The sequence below is a fragment of the Chionomys nivalis genome, chromosome 22 (genome assembly GCF_950005125.1).
Source record: "Chionomys nivalis chromosome 22, mChiNiv1.1, whole genome shotgun sequence".
Lineage (NCBI taxonomy): Eukaryota > Metazoa > Chordata > Mammalia > Rodentia > Cricetidae > Chionomys > Chionomys nivalis.
In genome coordinates this window covers 541913-558552 of record NC_080107.1, presented here as the reverse complement: position 1 = coordinate 558552, position 16640 = coordinate 541913, and the positions used below count along the sequence as shown (strand labels likewise).

Below are 16640 nucleotides of genomic sequence, written 5' to 3'. Positions count from 1 at the left end.
GCGTGCGTGCGTGTGTGTGTGTTATGCACATTAGTGTGCTGGTATGTGTGCCCACCTGGAAGCCAGAACAAGATGTCAGGTATCTTTATCACTTACTGCCTACTGCCTTAAGATAAGGTCTCTCTCTGAGTATAAAGCCTGCCCCTTTGATTAGGCTGACTGACCAGTGGTTCTGGGGATATCCATATTCTGATGTTGATGTGACAGGCATATGCACCATGCCTGCCTATTTATGTAGATGTTGGGGATTAACTCAGTTCCTTATGCTTATGTTATTACTCACTGAGCATCTTCCCATCCCTCGGATCTGCAGTTATTACTGGGGTTGGATCACATATTACTTATGTAGCTGATGTGGAATTCACTTGTTCTGGAAGTTTGCCACAAGACTGCGGGCTTCCATTTCTCTGGATGTTGGAGCTCAACTCCTCATTGTTTGTGGCAGAAGCTTAGCTCTTCTCCCTGGGCAGCTGACACCTTAGTAGAAACTCTCTTCTGAACACTTAAAATATTGCCCTAAAATGGGGGTTTGTCTTATTTCTTGAAAAAATTTCCTCTTCCTCCTGCTCCTTCTCCTCCTCATGTGTGCTTATGTGTGCCATGGGACGGACACATGTAGAGGTCAGAGGTCAGCTTTCAGGCGTTGCCTCTCCCCTTTCACTGAGTTTTGGACCTTGAGCTCATGTCAGTAGTCAGGCTTGTACAGGAAGACATTTTACTCATGGAGCCAGTGCAGAAACCTCATCTTTTTTCATCCTATGTTTATAAGTGCATGGTGCCTCAGTATTAAAAAGGATAATGACAAAATTTGTCCAGGTATAGTGAACAGGAGTGCTGGGTCATGTGTTTACTTCAGATGTTAGAGCTGGTGGTCTTCCTATAGAGTTAGAACATAAGTGATAGCCTTGGCTTCGGTCTTTTCAGCCTGTATTCACGCACTCACAATGAAAGTTTACTGTTAAGAGATCACCCATCATGGCTGATGATCTCCCAAGTTTCCTTTCATATATTGACCCCCTCCTTCCTTTTGGGTTTTTTGAGACAAGGTTTCTCTGTAACTTTGGAGCCTGTTCTGGAACTTCCTCTGCAGACCAGGCTGGCCTTGAACTCACAGAGATCCACCTGCCTCTGCCTCCCGAGCGCTGGAATTAAAGGCATGTGCCACCACTGTCCAGCTATGTATTGATTCTTGAATAACACCATTTTAAGGGTTCAGTTGTGGCTAAGGAAAATGCCTTCCTAAGGATCTCTATAAAGTTCTAGCATATTTTGTGAAAAAACAAGCCTTAGAAAATACTGTTTTCTAACGTTAAGAATTTATTTTAATAACATTATAAAACTGAAGGTCCATAAATCAGAGTGGATGGAGTTCTGCTTTCTAACAACCTGTTACAATTGCTCCGTAAATAATATTTGATGTTAAATATGCCATCCAATCCAGGGACTTGAATTATGTATAATGTACTCCCCCTGCCCCATGTACCCATTTAAAAAATGTTTATATTTTCTCAATAACAATACAATGGACATTGTGGATGGAGGTAGCAATATTCCATTAGATTTTTTAAAGGAAGATTAATAAAATATTTTTATTGTTTCTAAAGTGACTTAAACTTGTGTACCAATTTTAAAATGATAATTTTTGACAACTACTGAAACATATGCAACATATTTTGATTTGTTACTCCCATATTTGACCTATTACTCCCCCTTTTTTTCCTTCCCTCTTGGGACTCACTTCTTTCAAGATAGTTCCCCCCTCTTTTTCATATCTTTTTTTGTGTATAGGACTTTGGAGCATCTCTCTCTCTCTGGCACACACACACACACACACACACACACACACACACACACCACTACTGTATAATATCTTACCGTGTGATTAGAATCAAATCAAATGGCTTTACTCATTCCTGTGTGTTGTAGCTTTGTGACTAAGTTAATAGACTTCTAAGAGTGTAACTGTTTCCTGCCAGTGGTTGTATGGGAAAGGGTTTCTGAGGCAATCCCATTTCTGAGAGACACAGGGCTCCTCTGTTAATCCATTTTGACTCTAGGGTTTGATCAAATCTTCCTCCTCCTTTATGATCAGGTAAAAATGCTTCCATCCAATCTTTCTTCCTCTCTCTCTCTCTCCCCTCTCTCTCTTTTTGGGGGTGGGTGGGCCAGACTTGTGTCTTTCTTAACCTCCATCATATTTCCTTTCATATAAGAATTTATAATAAAATGCTCTCACATTTGACCCCACATAGTGACTGCATCAATAAAGACCTATTAATGCCCCCTGCCAATGGATGTGTGATGATTTCTAGGTTTTTCTAATATATGAGTGTATGCCGTAAACTTTTTTGAATATGGTACACGATGCAGCTTTTCAAGCTTCTTTAGTCAGTTCCTATTTATTTGACCACATGCCACTTCATCTTCTTTAGGTCCACCCACTTCTCTGCACTAGAAACCACTGTGCTGGACTAAAGATTATTGTTCCCACTCTTATCAGAAGGTTCATCTAGATTCCTGATCTCTTTTCTGTTTTCATTTGTCCATTTCTTCGTTCAACAAGTATTTATTGGGCAGTGTTAATATGCTTAGAATATTTTGGATGTTGTGCAAGATGTTTTCCTTGCCTTTGTATGGATGTGTTGGTGGGAACATTTGTGTCTCTTAATGGCACGATGAATCACACCATCATCAAAGAGTCAGCAAAGGAGGAAATTGACCATTAACTAAAGAGGATGTAATAACATTTGCTGTATAATTAGGTATCTCTCCAGTTATTTATCCACCTCATTAGGCAGGGTGTGCCTCTACTATGCTTGATGTGGTGAAGTCAGACACACAGACAGAAACAGTAATTTTCTAGAGAGCCCTTTTTTATTGCAGAACTTGATCCTCCTGTGTTTTCCATATTTTGAGACATTATCAATCACAGCATATAGAAGGAAATCCCACATCACACTCTCTCTTGCCCCGTTTCTTTCAGACAGGCCTGTGCACCCCCTCTTTCCTTTCTCCACTCTTTATTAATGAAAACTCTTAAAGTGTGTTTTGTTGTATATCTTGTGGCCCATTCTTGTGTACAATAATACCAATGGTGCCAGAGAAGCAGCTGAGAATTCACATCTTATCTACAAGTTGGAGGAAGAAAGACACACACACACACACACACACGAGCCTAGTATAGTATTTGGAAACTTCAAATCCCACCCCCAGTAACACACCTCCTCACAACAAGGCCACACCTCCTAACCCTTTCCAAATAACTCCTTGAACTGCTGACTAAGTGTTTAAATATATAAACCTATGGGCACTTTCTTATTCAAACCATCACAGGGGTAGAGCTGTATATTCAAGTTTACAGTAATAAAACAGGTATGTGGCAGTCACTCTCAACTACACCACAGTAATTTAGTATTATTATGAAAATAGTCCAGGAAGGAGGCATGTTGGTCCCTAATATCTCAGCATCTATGAGGATTTTCTCTATGTCTTTTTTGGCTCACTCTACTCTACTGCATATATTATCTAGAACAAAGCTATACTGAAATTTTCTGCACAGCAATAATGTAGACAGGTGGGGGAAATAAGAAGAGCTATTATTTTCAGAGAATAACTTTAAAGAAGATCAAATGTAATTTTCCCACAGAAGACTCTTCTTAGTTTAAGGTACTGACAATGCCTTCCTGTTTTCTTTACTCTATAATTGATTTTTATTACACATATTTTCAAAGAGGCTCAAAGCTGTACAAAAGAAATAAAAGCTATACATATGGATTCTCTTCCAGAAATGCATAAATTAAAATTTTAATTTTTGCAGTTGGTGGACTACCTGGTTAGAATACAAGAGATCTTGGGTTTAATTCTCAGCACTGACAAAGCAAGCCTACTTACTTCACAGTTTAATTCTTTTCCTACTCTTTCAGCTGCATTGATAGATAAAGAATGCCTTTGTGTTACATGAACGTTGGTCATACCTCCTTAAGCTGACCAGGGACAGTGCCCTGATGCCTTGCCTGCTGAGTCATGTTGACATGCAGACCAAGTTTTCCACTAGAAACATTTGTTTCCTGTGTGCCTCAGGGCTTCTATTACATCCTGGTTTCTCAGGCTATAGATGAGGGGGTTTAACATGGGAATCATAATAGCATAGAACACAGAAGCCACCTTCTCCTGCTCTTGAGATCTGTTGGTCCCATGAAGTACATACATGTAGCAGACTGTTCCGTAGAATATTGTGACTGTGGTCATAAGAGAGGCACATGTGGAGAAGGCCTTTTTCCTTCCTGAAGCAGAAGACATCCTTATAATGGCAGCCAAGATATATGTGTAGGAAAAGATGACAGCAGATACAGAGAAGACTAAGTTAAATCCCACAAAGATTGTCAATACCATGATGTTGAGGTCAATACTGGAGCATGATAGGGCAAGAACTGGTGGTGCATCGCAGAAAAAGTGATTAATGGCATTGGATTTGCAAAAGTTTGATAAGAAAATAAAAGTTGTATTTACAGAGGCATTTAAGAAGCCCATAGAGTATGAACCAAGAAGCAATAGAGTACAGAGTCTCTGGGACATGATGACAGGATAGCGCAGTGGGTAGCAGATGGCCACATAGCGGTCCACAGCCATAGCAGCCAGGATGAAGCAGTCACTAGTTACAAAGGTACCGTAGACCAGTAATTGAACTATGCATCCAGTGAAGGAGATGGATGGCTTTGTGCAGTGTTTTGGGAGTGACAGCAGAGGAATAACAGAGGTCAACAAAAGCCAGATGCTGCAGGAAAAAGTACATGGGCATGTGCAGGGAAGAATGGAGTCTGATGAGCAGGATCATGCCAACATTTCCCACTAAGGTGGCTGCGTAAATCACTAGGAACACCACGAAGAGGATGTGCCAAGACTCGTGCTGTCCAGCAAATCCCAGGAGAATAAATTCAGTCACTTTGGTGTCATTGCTGTGTTCCATGGTTAGCAGAAATCCAATATAAGCTGAAAATTGGCAAAGAAAAAAATAGAGAAAAGAAGCCTAATTTATTTTGATTTTAGAAATGTTATAATGTTTGGTTTCATAATGACTTCAAAGAATAGTTTTTGAATGTCTATATTTGTGGGTGGAAGTGTGAATGCATGTGTGCATGTGTGTGTGTGTATACCACAGGTCAACCTTAGCTATTGTTCTTCATATACCATCCATCTTGTTTTTGGAACAGAATCTCACACTCTACTTGGAACTCATTGGATTCACTGGTGGACTGACTTGTAAGTCAGAAATCTTCTAGCACCATCATACTGGGTTTTCTTTCCAATGTGTACCACCATATCTGACTTTTTTCTTGTTAGTTTGCTGGGAAAAATGAGCTTACTTTGCTGACTCAGCTATTTCCTTAGCTCCTGCAGGGGCACTTTATGATATGCTTAACTTAGAATTTAAATACTGATCTTTGGTACTTGAATGATTTCATTCATCTCTTGGGGAAATTGCCATTACATTTTTGGCTAATTATCATTCCTATTAATATATTAATTAAGGTTTATGAAAATATGCTTATTTCATTTATGAATTGTTCCTCTTATGGTTTACATTTTGATTAAAATTCTGTTCACTCATGTCAATTATTGTATATAGGAATCTCAACTTTCATGTGTAGTTCTAGATGTCCTTGTTCAACTCACGTGTCCTGCTTGCCAGTGCTCTGCTATCATATCCAGTCTCCCGCCAATGTGTCTATTGAGATAGCCATGAAAAACTGATTGTTTTCTTCATATGATTTTCAAAAACTCATGAAAGCCAAGAGAAGACATCAGCTCCATCAAAATTCTTTACCAGTTCTATGTAACAAGAAAACTTCCTGTTCTCATCTCCATGTAGATGGGTTAGTGGAGTTCATAGCCTGATGTTCCACACACACCACACTTTGGAAGCTTTATCTCACTACCTCTCACCACAGCACTCACCTGTGTCCTTGCTATTGATGCCAAGATTGGCCACAGCTTGTCTCCGTGTCCAATAACCCACTGGAGAATCTCTCTGTGACCCGCTCCTAGGAACGGAATCGTCATGTTTGGAGGTTACATCACACACATTTCATATGGTCAGACATTGCTAGGACACACTCTCTAGCAGATACCGTGTCCATTGCTGCTGACAGGTATGCTGGTTCTCATGCTCTCACTTCCTCATGAACTTGGTGTTTATCCTACAAATTTGTTCAGGAAAACAAGTACCTGTTAGTATTTTTCACTGCATAAAAATTTGGTTATTTGATCATGTTTTTAGTTTTTCAGTATTTGACTTTTCAGTAAATTGTCTGTGGTATATGACAGTTTTTTGAGCAAATAGCATATGTAACTCAATAATATAATTTTAAGTTCATATAACATGATATGACCTTTTGAGTAGCAGTCACTAAGGAATAAGAAGAAACACCTCTATAGCCACGTCTGGGATCTATCTAATCTGGAGGTGTTCCTCAGTATCCACATTTCTCCATGTATGATGGGTTATATGCTAATCAAATAAATTATGGGAAGAGAATGGCCAATTACCTGAATGTTCTGAACAACAGTTGCTTCTGAAACTTCATTTGAACTCAGACTTGTACAGAGGTACAGAGACTCACTGACCTGCACTTGAGTTCCCACTGCTTTGGAAAGACAGAGAGCATTGCCCTCTCTAGTTCAGTTTCTTTGCTAGTAAGACGGCATCACAGAACTACTTAAGAGAATATATTGACTATAGCACTATTGATGAGTAATGTTTAGAGACAAGTTGAACTAAACCACCATGGCTCTGAGTGAGATAAACATGCGTGCTTATGGGAAGGTACCCACATCATATGGAAAGGTACCCACATCATAGTGAACAACAAATAAAGCATTTAAAAATGTTTCATATACTTTCACATTCTTCATCATATTGAACAACAAAGAAAGCATTTAAAAATGTTTCATATACTTTCACATTTTTCTTCATCTTCTTTACTTCCCTGAAGACAAGTTTAAAAAAATACAAGCCAATTTTTTGATGATTATTTTGAGATATACAGAAACAACTAAACTTCTAAGTAACCTAATCTATTTTATTATTTATGTTTGAGACAGAGTCTTTCTATGTAGCTCTGGGTTTCTTGGACCTAGCTATGCAGATCAGGCTGACCTTCAATTTATAACAATCCTACTGTCTCTGTCTTCCAAGTGGTGAGATTGTAGATTCCTTTTGCACGCTAAAATAGCTTTAACATTTTTGAGGAGGAAGAAGGCAGCACCAAAGCTTGCTTTCTAGCAATGCTAGGCTGAAACAAGCTCACTCCTGTGAGGTTCCCACCACAGGGAACTCAACACTCACACATGCAGATGTGAGCAAGGCACTGATGGAGTTCACTTACATTCTGTCATTCAGTTGCTTGATTCTTTCGTAATTGTCACCATTCCTGGACAAATCAGGGCAACTCACTTCCCTCACTCCATTTGCACAAGGTCACCAGGGAGGAAATGGCTCCTGGTCTTGAAGGTGGAACATTCTGGAACTTAAGCTGACCCTCTTTGCCATACCACACCGTTACCCGCTGCAATGATACTCAGAAGATGCTGTAAACCTCACTGGCTTTGTTTTATCCTCACTACTTTTGCTTCCAGAGTTTCTCTCTGTGCTAGGTACAGGCTGATTGCCCATCAGGACCTCCCTGAGTGCGTTTCCCTCAAGAGAGAGCTCATAGCTAGGGCATAGGGGATCAGTATTCTCTTGAGAACCTGAGGTTCCAAGGACTAGGATGCAATTACATAAACAATTTTCACAAATTGTATTGCTGAATGAATTTTAAGTTACTGGAGAGGCCATTTTTCCCTTTTATTTTTATTATTGAATTATTTTTTGCTTGCCTTTTGTTCTGTTGCTTTTACTTAACAATTTTTTTGTTTTTTTACTGTTGTAAGTCAGGTTGGGCATCATTCCAAACACAGGACCAAGAAGTTGTGTTTAGAGCCAGGTATAAAACTTTGCCAATATATTCATTTTAAAAAACCATGAAATTCTGAAAAACAATATGTGTATATACGACCTAATTATAAGGGCGTAATGTAGACTTGGTGTGACATTAGAGACTCAGCTTTGTGAGAAACCTCATCACCACTTTCCACAGTGGCTGAACCAGAGGAAGGAAAGGTTGACAATTTGCAACCACTTCAAAGCCTTCACCAGAACTCTTCTGTACCAGCAATGCATATCAGACCTCTGTCCTCCAGATTCATCAGGCATAATTTTAGGTTGTTACAAAGGAACTAAGACACCAGGAAAGTGCCATAACACATACACAGTTTGGTTATAGCAAGATGATAGAAACCAAACCATCCCATGAGCCTCTTAGAGCAAAAGGGAGAAATATTTGAAAATTCCACCTTCTTCTAGGATGTGTTCCTCCTTTAATTAGGACAATACATGGGGAGAATTGTTGAACTCCTGAGCTTAATTTGATCTTTGGAGGCCAGAATTGTATTGGGGATTGAAAATTTAGATATAAGTCACTGCTAGGTAATATATAGCTCAATAAAAATAATAAAAATGGGCGCCCCCGCCACCGCGTTCTCCCTGCTGCTGCTTTCGTGCTTGCCCGCCATGGCCAGCATTAAGGACCTCGAGGGGAGGTGGCGCCTGACGGAAAGCCAAGGCTTTGAGGAATACATGAAGGAGCTAGGAGTAGGACTGGCTCTTAGGAAAATGGGTGCCATGGCCAAACCAGACTGTGTCATTACGTGTGACGGCAACAATATCACCGTTAAAACCGAGAGCACTTTGAAGACGACACAGTTTTCTTGTACCCTGGGAGAGAAGTTTGATGAAACTACAGCCAATGGCAGAAAAACTCAGACGATCTGCACCTTCGCCGATGGTGCCCTGGTCCAGCACCAGAACTGGGACGGGAAGGAAAACAATAACCAGAAGAGTGAAGGATGGAAAGCTGGTGGTGGACTGTGTGATGAACAATGTCACCTGTACTCGGGTCTATGAGAAGGTGCAGTGAGGATGCCTCTCCACCCCGGACAGGAGTGAATGAGCTCAGTTCAATGAGCAGGTCATAAATATCTATACTGCTTTTTTTCTTCAGTTTTATTTTTCATGACTGTGTTCAACCATCTTTATCACCAGCACTTTACATGAAACCCATGTCAAAGTGTTGATTTATCTGGGATCTTCCCTTTGGTTAGTAAATAAACGTGTTTGTGCTACTTCAAAATAATAATAATAATAATAATAATAATGATTACCTGTGTTTAGATTTTTAACTATCAACCCTGGTGCTCTGAGTTTTAAATCAGCCTTTTTGTTGAAGATTTTACAGAGTTTTAATCATACCCAATATGCTTACAAATCTTGAGGAAGTTTGCACAACAGTTTTACAAATCTTAAGATAAGATTTTTACCCTAGCAAAAGTTTTAGAGAGTTAAACTAAAATCAAAAGAAAATTAGATGAGTTGCAATCATCCCTACTGGTAATAGTTTGTCCCCCTTTTTTTGTCTTGCTTTCCTTTCTCTGTCATACAGCACATGGCTAGTCTGATATGAAACACAGAGAGATTTTGGAAGAAACCTTTAAACAAGCATGCTTGGGTCTAGGGGAAGGGGAGCCATACCCTAACTCTAGAGCCAGGTTTTAATTCAAGTGGGGTGACTTAAAACAACAATCTAATTAAACACACCTGAATCTCTGTAAAGCTGAATATACTAACTGCAAACAGAAAAGGCTTAGAGATAGGAACTTTTTGGGTCCTGGCAAAAAGACAGAGACTGTTGCAGGAGGGAGCTGAGAGAAGCACCAACCAGTGAGAAGTATGTGCAGGGTGTCTCCATGTTGCAGCTGGCCTACTCCTTTTCCCTTCTCACCTTCTAGGACTCACTCCCAGCTCCTTCTTTGCAACAAACTTACAGATCCATCTACCACAACTTAAAGGCTTGTGGAGGAGGGATATCAGACAAAAACAAATAGGGTTTGGAGCAGAGAGATAGGGAATAGGGAATCTCTTTTCATTTCCCAGATAGCTTACAGCATTTGTGAAGGTCCCAAATAATATTTAGATTGATTATCTAAGGGGTATTGAAGTCAAATTTGATTTGAAAAGCAAATAAATTTAGGTCCCTTCAGGTGAGTGTCAGATGGAGAGACTGTGGTTTCCATGGATGACAGAAAAGGAAAATGTCACTACAGTCTGTAGTCGTGGGTGCCCCCAGGACTCCGGGAGGATCAAACAAGGACCAAGTCATTAGGGGCGACAGACTTAGCCAGGCTACGTGAGAGAAGGCAAGAATAAAAACTGAGCTCTAGGAGGAAGGGTCCCTGTTTTAAATGAAATATCAGGTAGATCTATCTTTCTCCTTCTGGAGACTGGGGCCTCCTATTTTGTCCTTGTAAGCAGAGGTTTCTCTGTCCCGCTTTGCCCCACAGCAGCCCCTTCTAAATGACTCAGAGGCTTAATATTAATTATAGAATGTTTGACCTATAGTTTAGGCTTATTACTAATTAGCTCTTATATTTAAATTAACCCATTTTTTAAAATTAATCTATGTGTTGCCATGTGGCTTTAACTTTACTGTTTCTCTGGCATCTTCCTTCCTGGGCTGCTGGCTCATATCTCTCCCTGACTCTACCCTTCTTTCCCCCTGTATCTCTATTTGGCTTTCTCACCTAGATTTATTCTGCCTGGCTATAGGTCAAATCAGCTTTAATATTTAACCAAGGAGAGCAGTACATATGCACAGTGTACAAAAGGATTTCTCCTCCAAGCAGAGGCAGTCACCCTCCTGTTTTCTTCCTTCCCAATAAATCTTTTGTATGAGTTTTGTTGTATGGTGTGACTTTGTGGTATTTCTTGGCTACTGGCTGCCAGGATACTTGTCCATCTGAGCTGTAATTCTTACAGGGATGAACAGTAAGATGCATACTACCCTAACCGTGACAGAAAATGGATGTATCCTGTTCACTTATGCCAACATTACCTTTCCATGTAAGCACAGTTCTCTCAGAAAGGTGTAAGAAATGAGTTGCGTGTGTTTTGCCATAGCAATGAAGACAATTGTGAAAAGTTGACACATTCCCAGTCTTCCCATTGTATGTAGCTATTCTTTTCTCTGTGCCATTTCTACTGCAAACTGTTTAATGCTGTAATATCTCTTTCTGTAGGGGTAAGTTTATGTTTTATATGGTTAGCTCTTTCTTCTCCTTACTGATGTAAAATAAGGTTGGTGATTTAAACCTGTTTTTATATAAGAAGCAGATGTTATATTTATCAACCAGTCCTTAGAAAACACGGGGATCCAGGAGGACAGCCACTTCATTGGATAACTAGTGGTATACCTTCTCATTTAATGGACTCATCCATGTTGTCTTTGTGCATTCTTTGTTTGCAAAAGACTATGTTATTGAATACTCCATAAATTCATGACAATTAGTACATGCTAGGAATAAACAGATGGGACTCTTGTCTTAAGGGAGATTGAACTTGAGTGTTTTTCAAAAATAAATTAACAGTAGGATGAGTCATTGTTGATTAGAATTTTGACATAGCTGTCAGAGAGTTAATCTACAGTATTGCCATCCATTAAGTGTACCTTGGTGGTCAGATTTGCATTGGAGTTTGATAAACATGTAATCATTTGGGAAATGAGTGGAGATCCAGTGGATGCTAAGAGCATTTTTAAAACATTTATTTTAATTTTTTATTTTTAATTAAACTTATTCATTTTTTTTGCATCCTGACTGCAGTTTCCCCTCCCTCCTCCTTTCCCATGTCCCCCATCTACTCTTTCTCTGTTTCTGTTCAGAAAGGGGCAGGTCTCCCCTGGTATTAAGGCTGAGCAAGGCAGCCCAGCATGAAGAATATGTTCCTGGAAGCCAGTCAAAGCCTTAGGGACAGGTCCTGCTTCAGTCCCAGAGAAGATCAAGTTATACAATGGTTGCACAGCCAAGGTCTGTGTCTAGCTTGGGGAGTCTTGCTGAACAGAGGTAGGAAGCATCGTACAAGCACAGAAACAACAAATCTGGGTTGTTAGGGGTTCATAGACTCTGGACCAACAGCTAAGGAACCTGCATGGGGCGGACCCTCTAATGTGTGACAGTTCTGTAGCTGAGAACATTTCTGAGAGCAGAACAGTCAGCAGAAAGGCCTGAGTGAATGGTGGGATCACAACCCATACAGTGATGGTGTGATGAAGACTGTGGGAGAATGATCTGAAGCCATTTCCCTGACCAACTACAAAGCAGGGGGCTCCTATTTGAAGCAAACCATTTTTATTTTTCATCAATTCTAAAGCAGTTTGTCTGAACAAAAGTGTTCTGTAAATTGTTTGTAAATGAATAAGACCTGGTAAAGTTTTAAGACCACCTATTTCTATATTCTTTCTCTTGGGATAGAAATGGAAAGTGTTAGGCTGGAGAGAAGGCTCAGTGTTAAAGGCTAGGCTCACTACCAAAAATATAAACAAAACAAAACAAAACAGAAAGTGGTTATACTGTGGTTTCTCAAAGGTAATATTAGGCTAGAAATAAAACAAAGGGCTACATAATGAAGAAATGTGTCTTCAAATTCTATGAAATGTAACGAACATGAGACCAAAAGCATAGAAGGGATAATGTGAATCAGAAGATGGCCTTAAAATAAATAAATTTATTCCACTGTCAGATTTTTGTGACAATTTGAATCAAATTTATAAATAAACTCCCCTGAATTTTAGGGAACTTATTAAAGGAGAAAAGGAATGAGAATCAATGTTAACATTGATTATACACACACACACACACACACAGATTTTTATAGCTATAAGGTATATTTGGAAATATTTGAAGCAATATTTTCTAAAGCTTACATATGCATGTTGATTGTCTTTAGTCGTTTTTGCAAGGTCCTTCTCTAGAGTAGTACAAGATACTGGTCAAAAACCCTATTCTAAAGCAAATGAGTTTAAGAAGAGGTTAATTCCTACTTTATAAGATCTGGTATATTAATGAAGTCAGACATAATTTAAGAACTCAGTGTTTTATATTTCATAATTATTAAATGTAATTGAACAGTCTTAGCCATGATTTGATGTTGGAAATTTTATTGAAGTGTATCCAATCTAAAGGGTACTTTTCCCTATGGCTTTTTATAGCATGTTTTACTTTATTTCTTCCTGTGCTGTAGATTGGAGATTTCAACACAGGAAGAGGGGAGGAAAACATGAAGTAAAAGGATGGTTGAGTTGGAGGAGGGACAGAGAGGGATAGAAATGTAAGAGATATCTTGATAGAGGGAGTCATTGTGGGGTTAGGGAGAGACCTGGTGCTAGGGAAATTCCCAGGGATCCACAAGGATGACCCCAGCTAAGACTCTTAGCAATAGTGGATAGGGTGCCTGGATTGGCTTTCAAATTGAGGCACTCTAATTAATAGAACTTTCATCCAGTAACTGATGGGAGCAGATGCAGAGATCCACAGCTAAACACTGGGCTGAGTCCAATCAAAGAGAGGGAAGAGGATTATATGAGAAAAGGAGTCAAGATCATGATAGGAAAACCCTCAGGTACAGCTGCCCTGAGCTAGTGGGAGCTCACTGACTCTGGGCTGATAGTTGGGGAACCTGCATAGGACTGAACTAGGCCCTCTGAAAGTGGGTGACAGTTCTGTGGCTTGGACAGTCTATGGGCCACTGGCAGTAGGACCATGTTTTATCCCCAGAGCATGAACTGGCTTTTTGGAGCCCATTCCCTATGGAGGGTTACTTTGCTCAGCCTTTATGTTGTGGGGGAGAGGCTCAGTCCTGCCTCAATTTGATATGCCAGGCTTTGTAGACTCCCCATGGGAGGCCTTACTCTTTCTGAGGAGTGGATGGGAGTTGGGAAGTAGGGGGGAAAGGAGGGAGTGGGAGGAGGGAAGGGGAAACTGTGGTTGGTATGTAAAATGAAAAAAATAAATTAAAAAAATTAAAAAATTAAAATAATATGGAAGTCACTTTCAAATTCTCAGAACTAACTATAAATTGGGATTATATAGAATGCTACCAAGTAAAAGTCTCATGTGGAGGAGGTTTTCTTTCTCTCTACAGCACAGGGAATCTTTAGAATGGTGGCCATGATGCCTATTTAGAGAAAATAATGACCAGCACAGTGAATGTCAAGTCAAATTTCAAAGATAGCAAGAAGCCTGATGTTGGTATTAAAGCTGGAGCATAAAATTCACCAACTGGAGGAAGTTCACAAAGAGAGCAATTGATAGTGGACTTGCAGCATTACTGAGAAGTGTAAGGATTATGTGTACAGCAAAAATTGTTTGTCCATTGAAGTAGGAACCAGCTACTATCTGGATATAAATGTTTTAGGGCGTGACTGTGGGTTAGTAAAGTCAATCATAGATGGCCACATAATGTTATACTGCCAGAGTTGCCAGGAGGAGCCAGTCACTGGTTGTAAATGTACTATATCCCAACAATTGTTTTACCATTTTCTATATGATATGGATCTGTCTTCTACCACAAAGGTTTGCAGCATTGTCAGAGTGATGTCAGATGTGTAAGAGGTATCAACAAAAGCCAGATGTTGTAAGAAGTGCCTTGGACTCTGAAGTCTACCATTCGTGTTGATTAGGAGGATGTTTCATTGTTATCCACCGTGGATAACATGCAGATGACAATGAGAAAGACACACTGAATATCACCCTGGACCCTAAATCCAATAAGAGTCAGTGATTCAGTGACATTTCCCCAAGTCACACCCCTTAGATAGAACTAGACAAGTTGCAGGACAAGAGAGAAATCTTGGTGGCCTCTTTTGATATAAAGATAGTCTTACCTTTCTCAATATTTTGGAACTTAAAATTTCCTGACAAGCATTATCTAGGAGGTTTTACTCTGTCTAAAGAGATTTTAAAATATTTTTGAAAGGAAATGGTCATATAAGCAGTCCATTTGAGCTATGGATCTATTTGAAGATGAAGAACTCTTCATAGAAGAATATTAATGTTTAATGTACATTTCAAAGAAACGTAGACTCATATTATTTTCTAACATGTCTATATTTACATAGTATAATAGTCAAATATGATTTTTGTACCTTTTCAACAGCTTCAAGTGTTTCTTAGTCATCTTTTATATTTATGTTTTATTCCTGGTTTTGGGAAAGGTGGTGAAATCTGTCCTATTAATCTTCCCACCAACCCTTTCTCATTTAACTGACTAACGATACATGAAAAAGAATCACAAAAGGGGTTTTATGTTCTTATCAGTATTGCCTGTTCTGATTGCTGGGATTAAAGGTGTGTACCATCATTCTAGACCCTTACAGAAGTTTTTAAAAATTTTACTTATGAAAATTGATAATATCACAGTTGTATACAATGTATATAATTCCACTAAACTTTATAAGATGGGGGAAATACTATAATTTAACTTTTTATGACTACTTTTTCAAAAGAGGCTCATAAAATGTACAAAGCATCAATACTTTATTCAGAACCTGGATGAAACCCCTAGTAGAGTGCTTGATTAGAATGTGAGAGATCTTATGTTTACTTCCCATCACTAAAATAAAAAAATCAAGCTGATTTATTTGATAATTTAATTGTTTTCTATTATAGTCTTCTAGATGTCTGTGTAGCATGAACATTTGCCACATCTCCAAAGCTGACCAGGGATAGCGCCCTGATGCCTTGCCTGCTGAGTCACGTTGACATGCAGACCAAGTTTTCCACTAGAAACATTTGTTTCCTGTGTGCCTCAGGGCTTCTATTACATCCTGGTTTCTTAGGCTATAGATGAGGGGGTTTAGCATGGGAATCATAATGCCATAGAACACAGAAGCCACCTTCTCCTGCTCTTGAGATCTGTTGGTCCCATGAAGTACATACATGTATGAGAGCGTTCCATAGAATATGGTGACAGCAGTCATGTGGGATGCACATGTGGAGAAGGCTTTTCTCCTTCCTGCAGCAGAAGACATCTTTAGGATAGCAGCCAAGATAAATACATAGGAAAAAATGACAACAGACACAGTGAATGTCAAGTTAAATCCCACAAAGATCGTCAATACCATAATATTAAGGTCAATACTGGAGCACGATAGGGCAAGAATTGGTGGTACATCACAGAAAAAGTGATTAATGGCATTGGACTTGCAAAAGTTTGATAAGAAAGTAAAAGTTGTATTTACAGAGGCATTTAAGAAGCCCATAGAGTATGAACCAAGAAGCAGTAGAATGCAGAATCTCTGGGACATGATGACAGGATAGCGCAGTGGGTAGCAGATGGCCACATAGCGGTCCACAGCCATAGCAGCCAGGATGAAGCAGTCACTAGTTACAAAGGTACCGTAGACCAGTAATTGAACTATGCATCCAGTGAAGGAGATGGATGGCTTTGTGCTCACAAAATGCTGCAGTGTCTTGGGAGTGATGGCAGAGGAATAACAGAGGTCAACAAAAGCCAAGTGCTGCAGGAAAAAGTACATGGGCGTGTGCAGGGAAGAATGGAGTTTGATGAGCAGGATCATGCCAATGTTTCCCACTAAGGTGGCTGCGTAAATCACTAGGAACACCACGAAGAGGATGTGCCAAGACTCGTGTTGTCCAGCAAATCCCAGGAGAATAAATTCAGTCACTTTGGTGTCATTGCTGTGTTCCAT

General features: G+C 39.6%; 1 protein-coding gene and 2 pseudogenes across 1 annotated transcript; 1 reads left to right on the top strand and 2 right to left on the bottom strand.

Moving 5' to 3' along the window:
- Positions 1 to 4050: 4050 nt before the first annotated feature.
- Positions 4051 to 4966, bottom strand: LOC130864879 (olfactory receptor 5AK2-like; annotated as a pseudogene).
- Positions 4967 to 8610: 3644 nt separating this feature from the next.
- Positions 8611 to 9227, top strand: LOC130864800 (fatty acid-binding protein 5-like; annotated as a pseudogene).
- Positions 9228 to 15710: 6483 nt separating this feature from the next.
- LOC130864886 (putative olfactory receptor 5AK3) lies at positions 15711 to 16640 on the bottom strand. The gene has a single exon (XM_057755725.1). It carries the CDS (start codon positions 16638 to 16640, stop codon positions 15711 to 15713), a length of 930 nt encoding a protein of 309 aa, XP_057611708.1.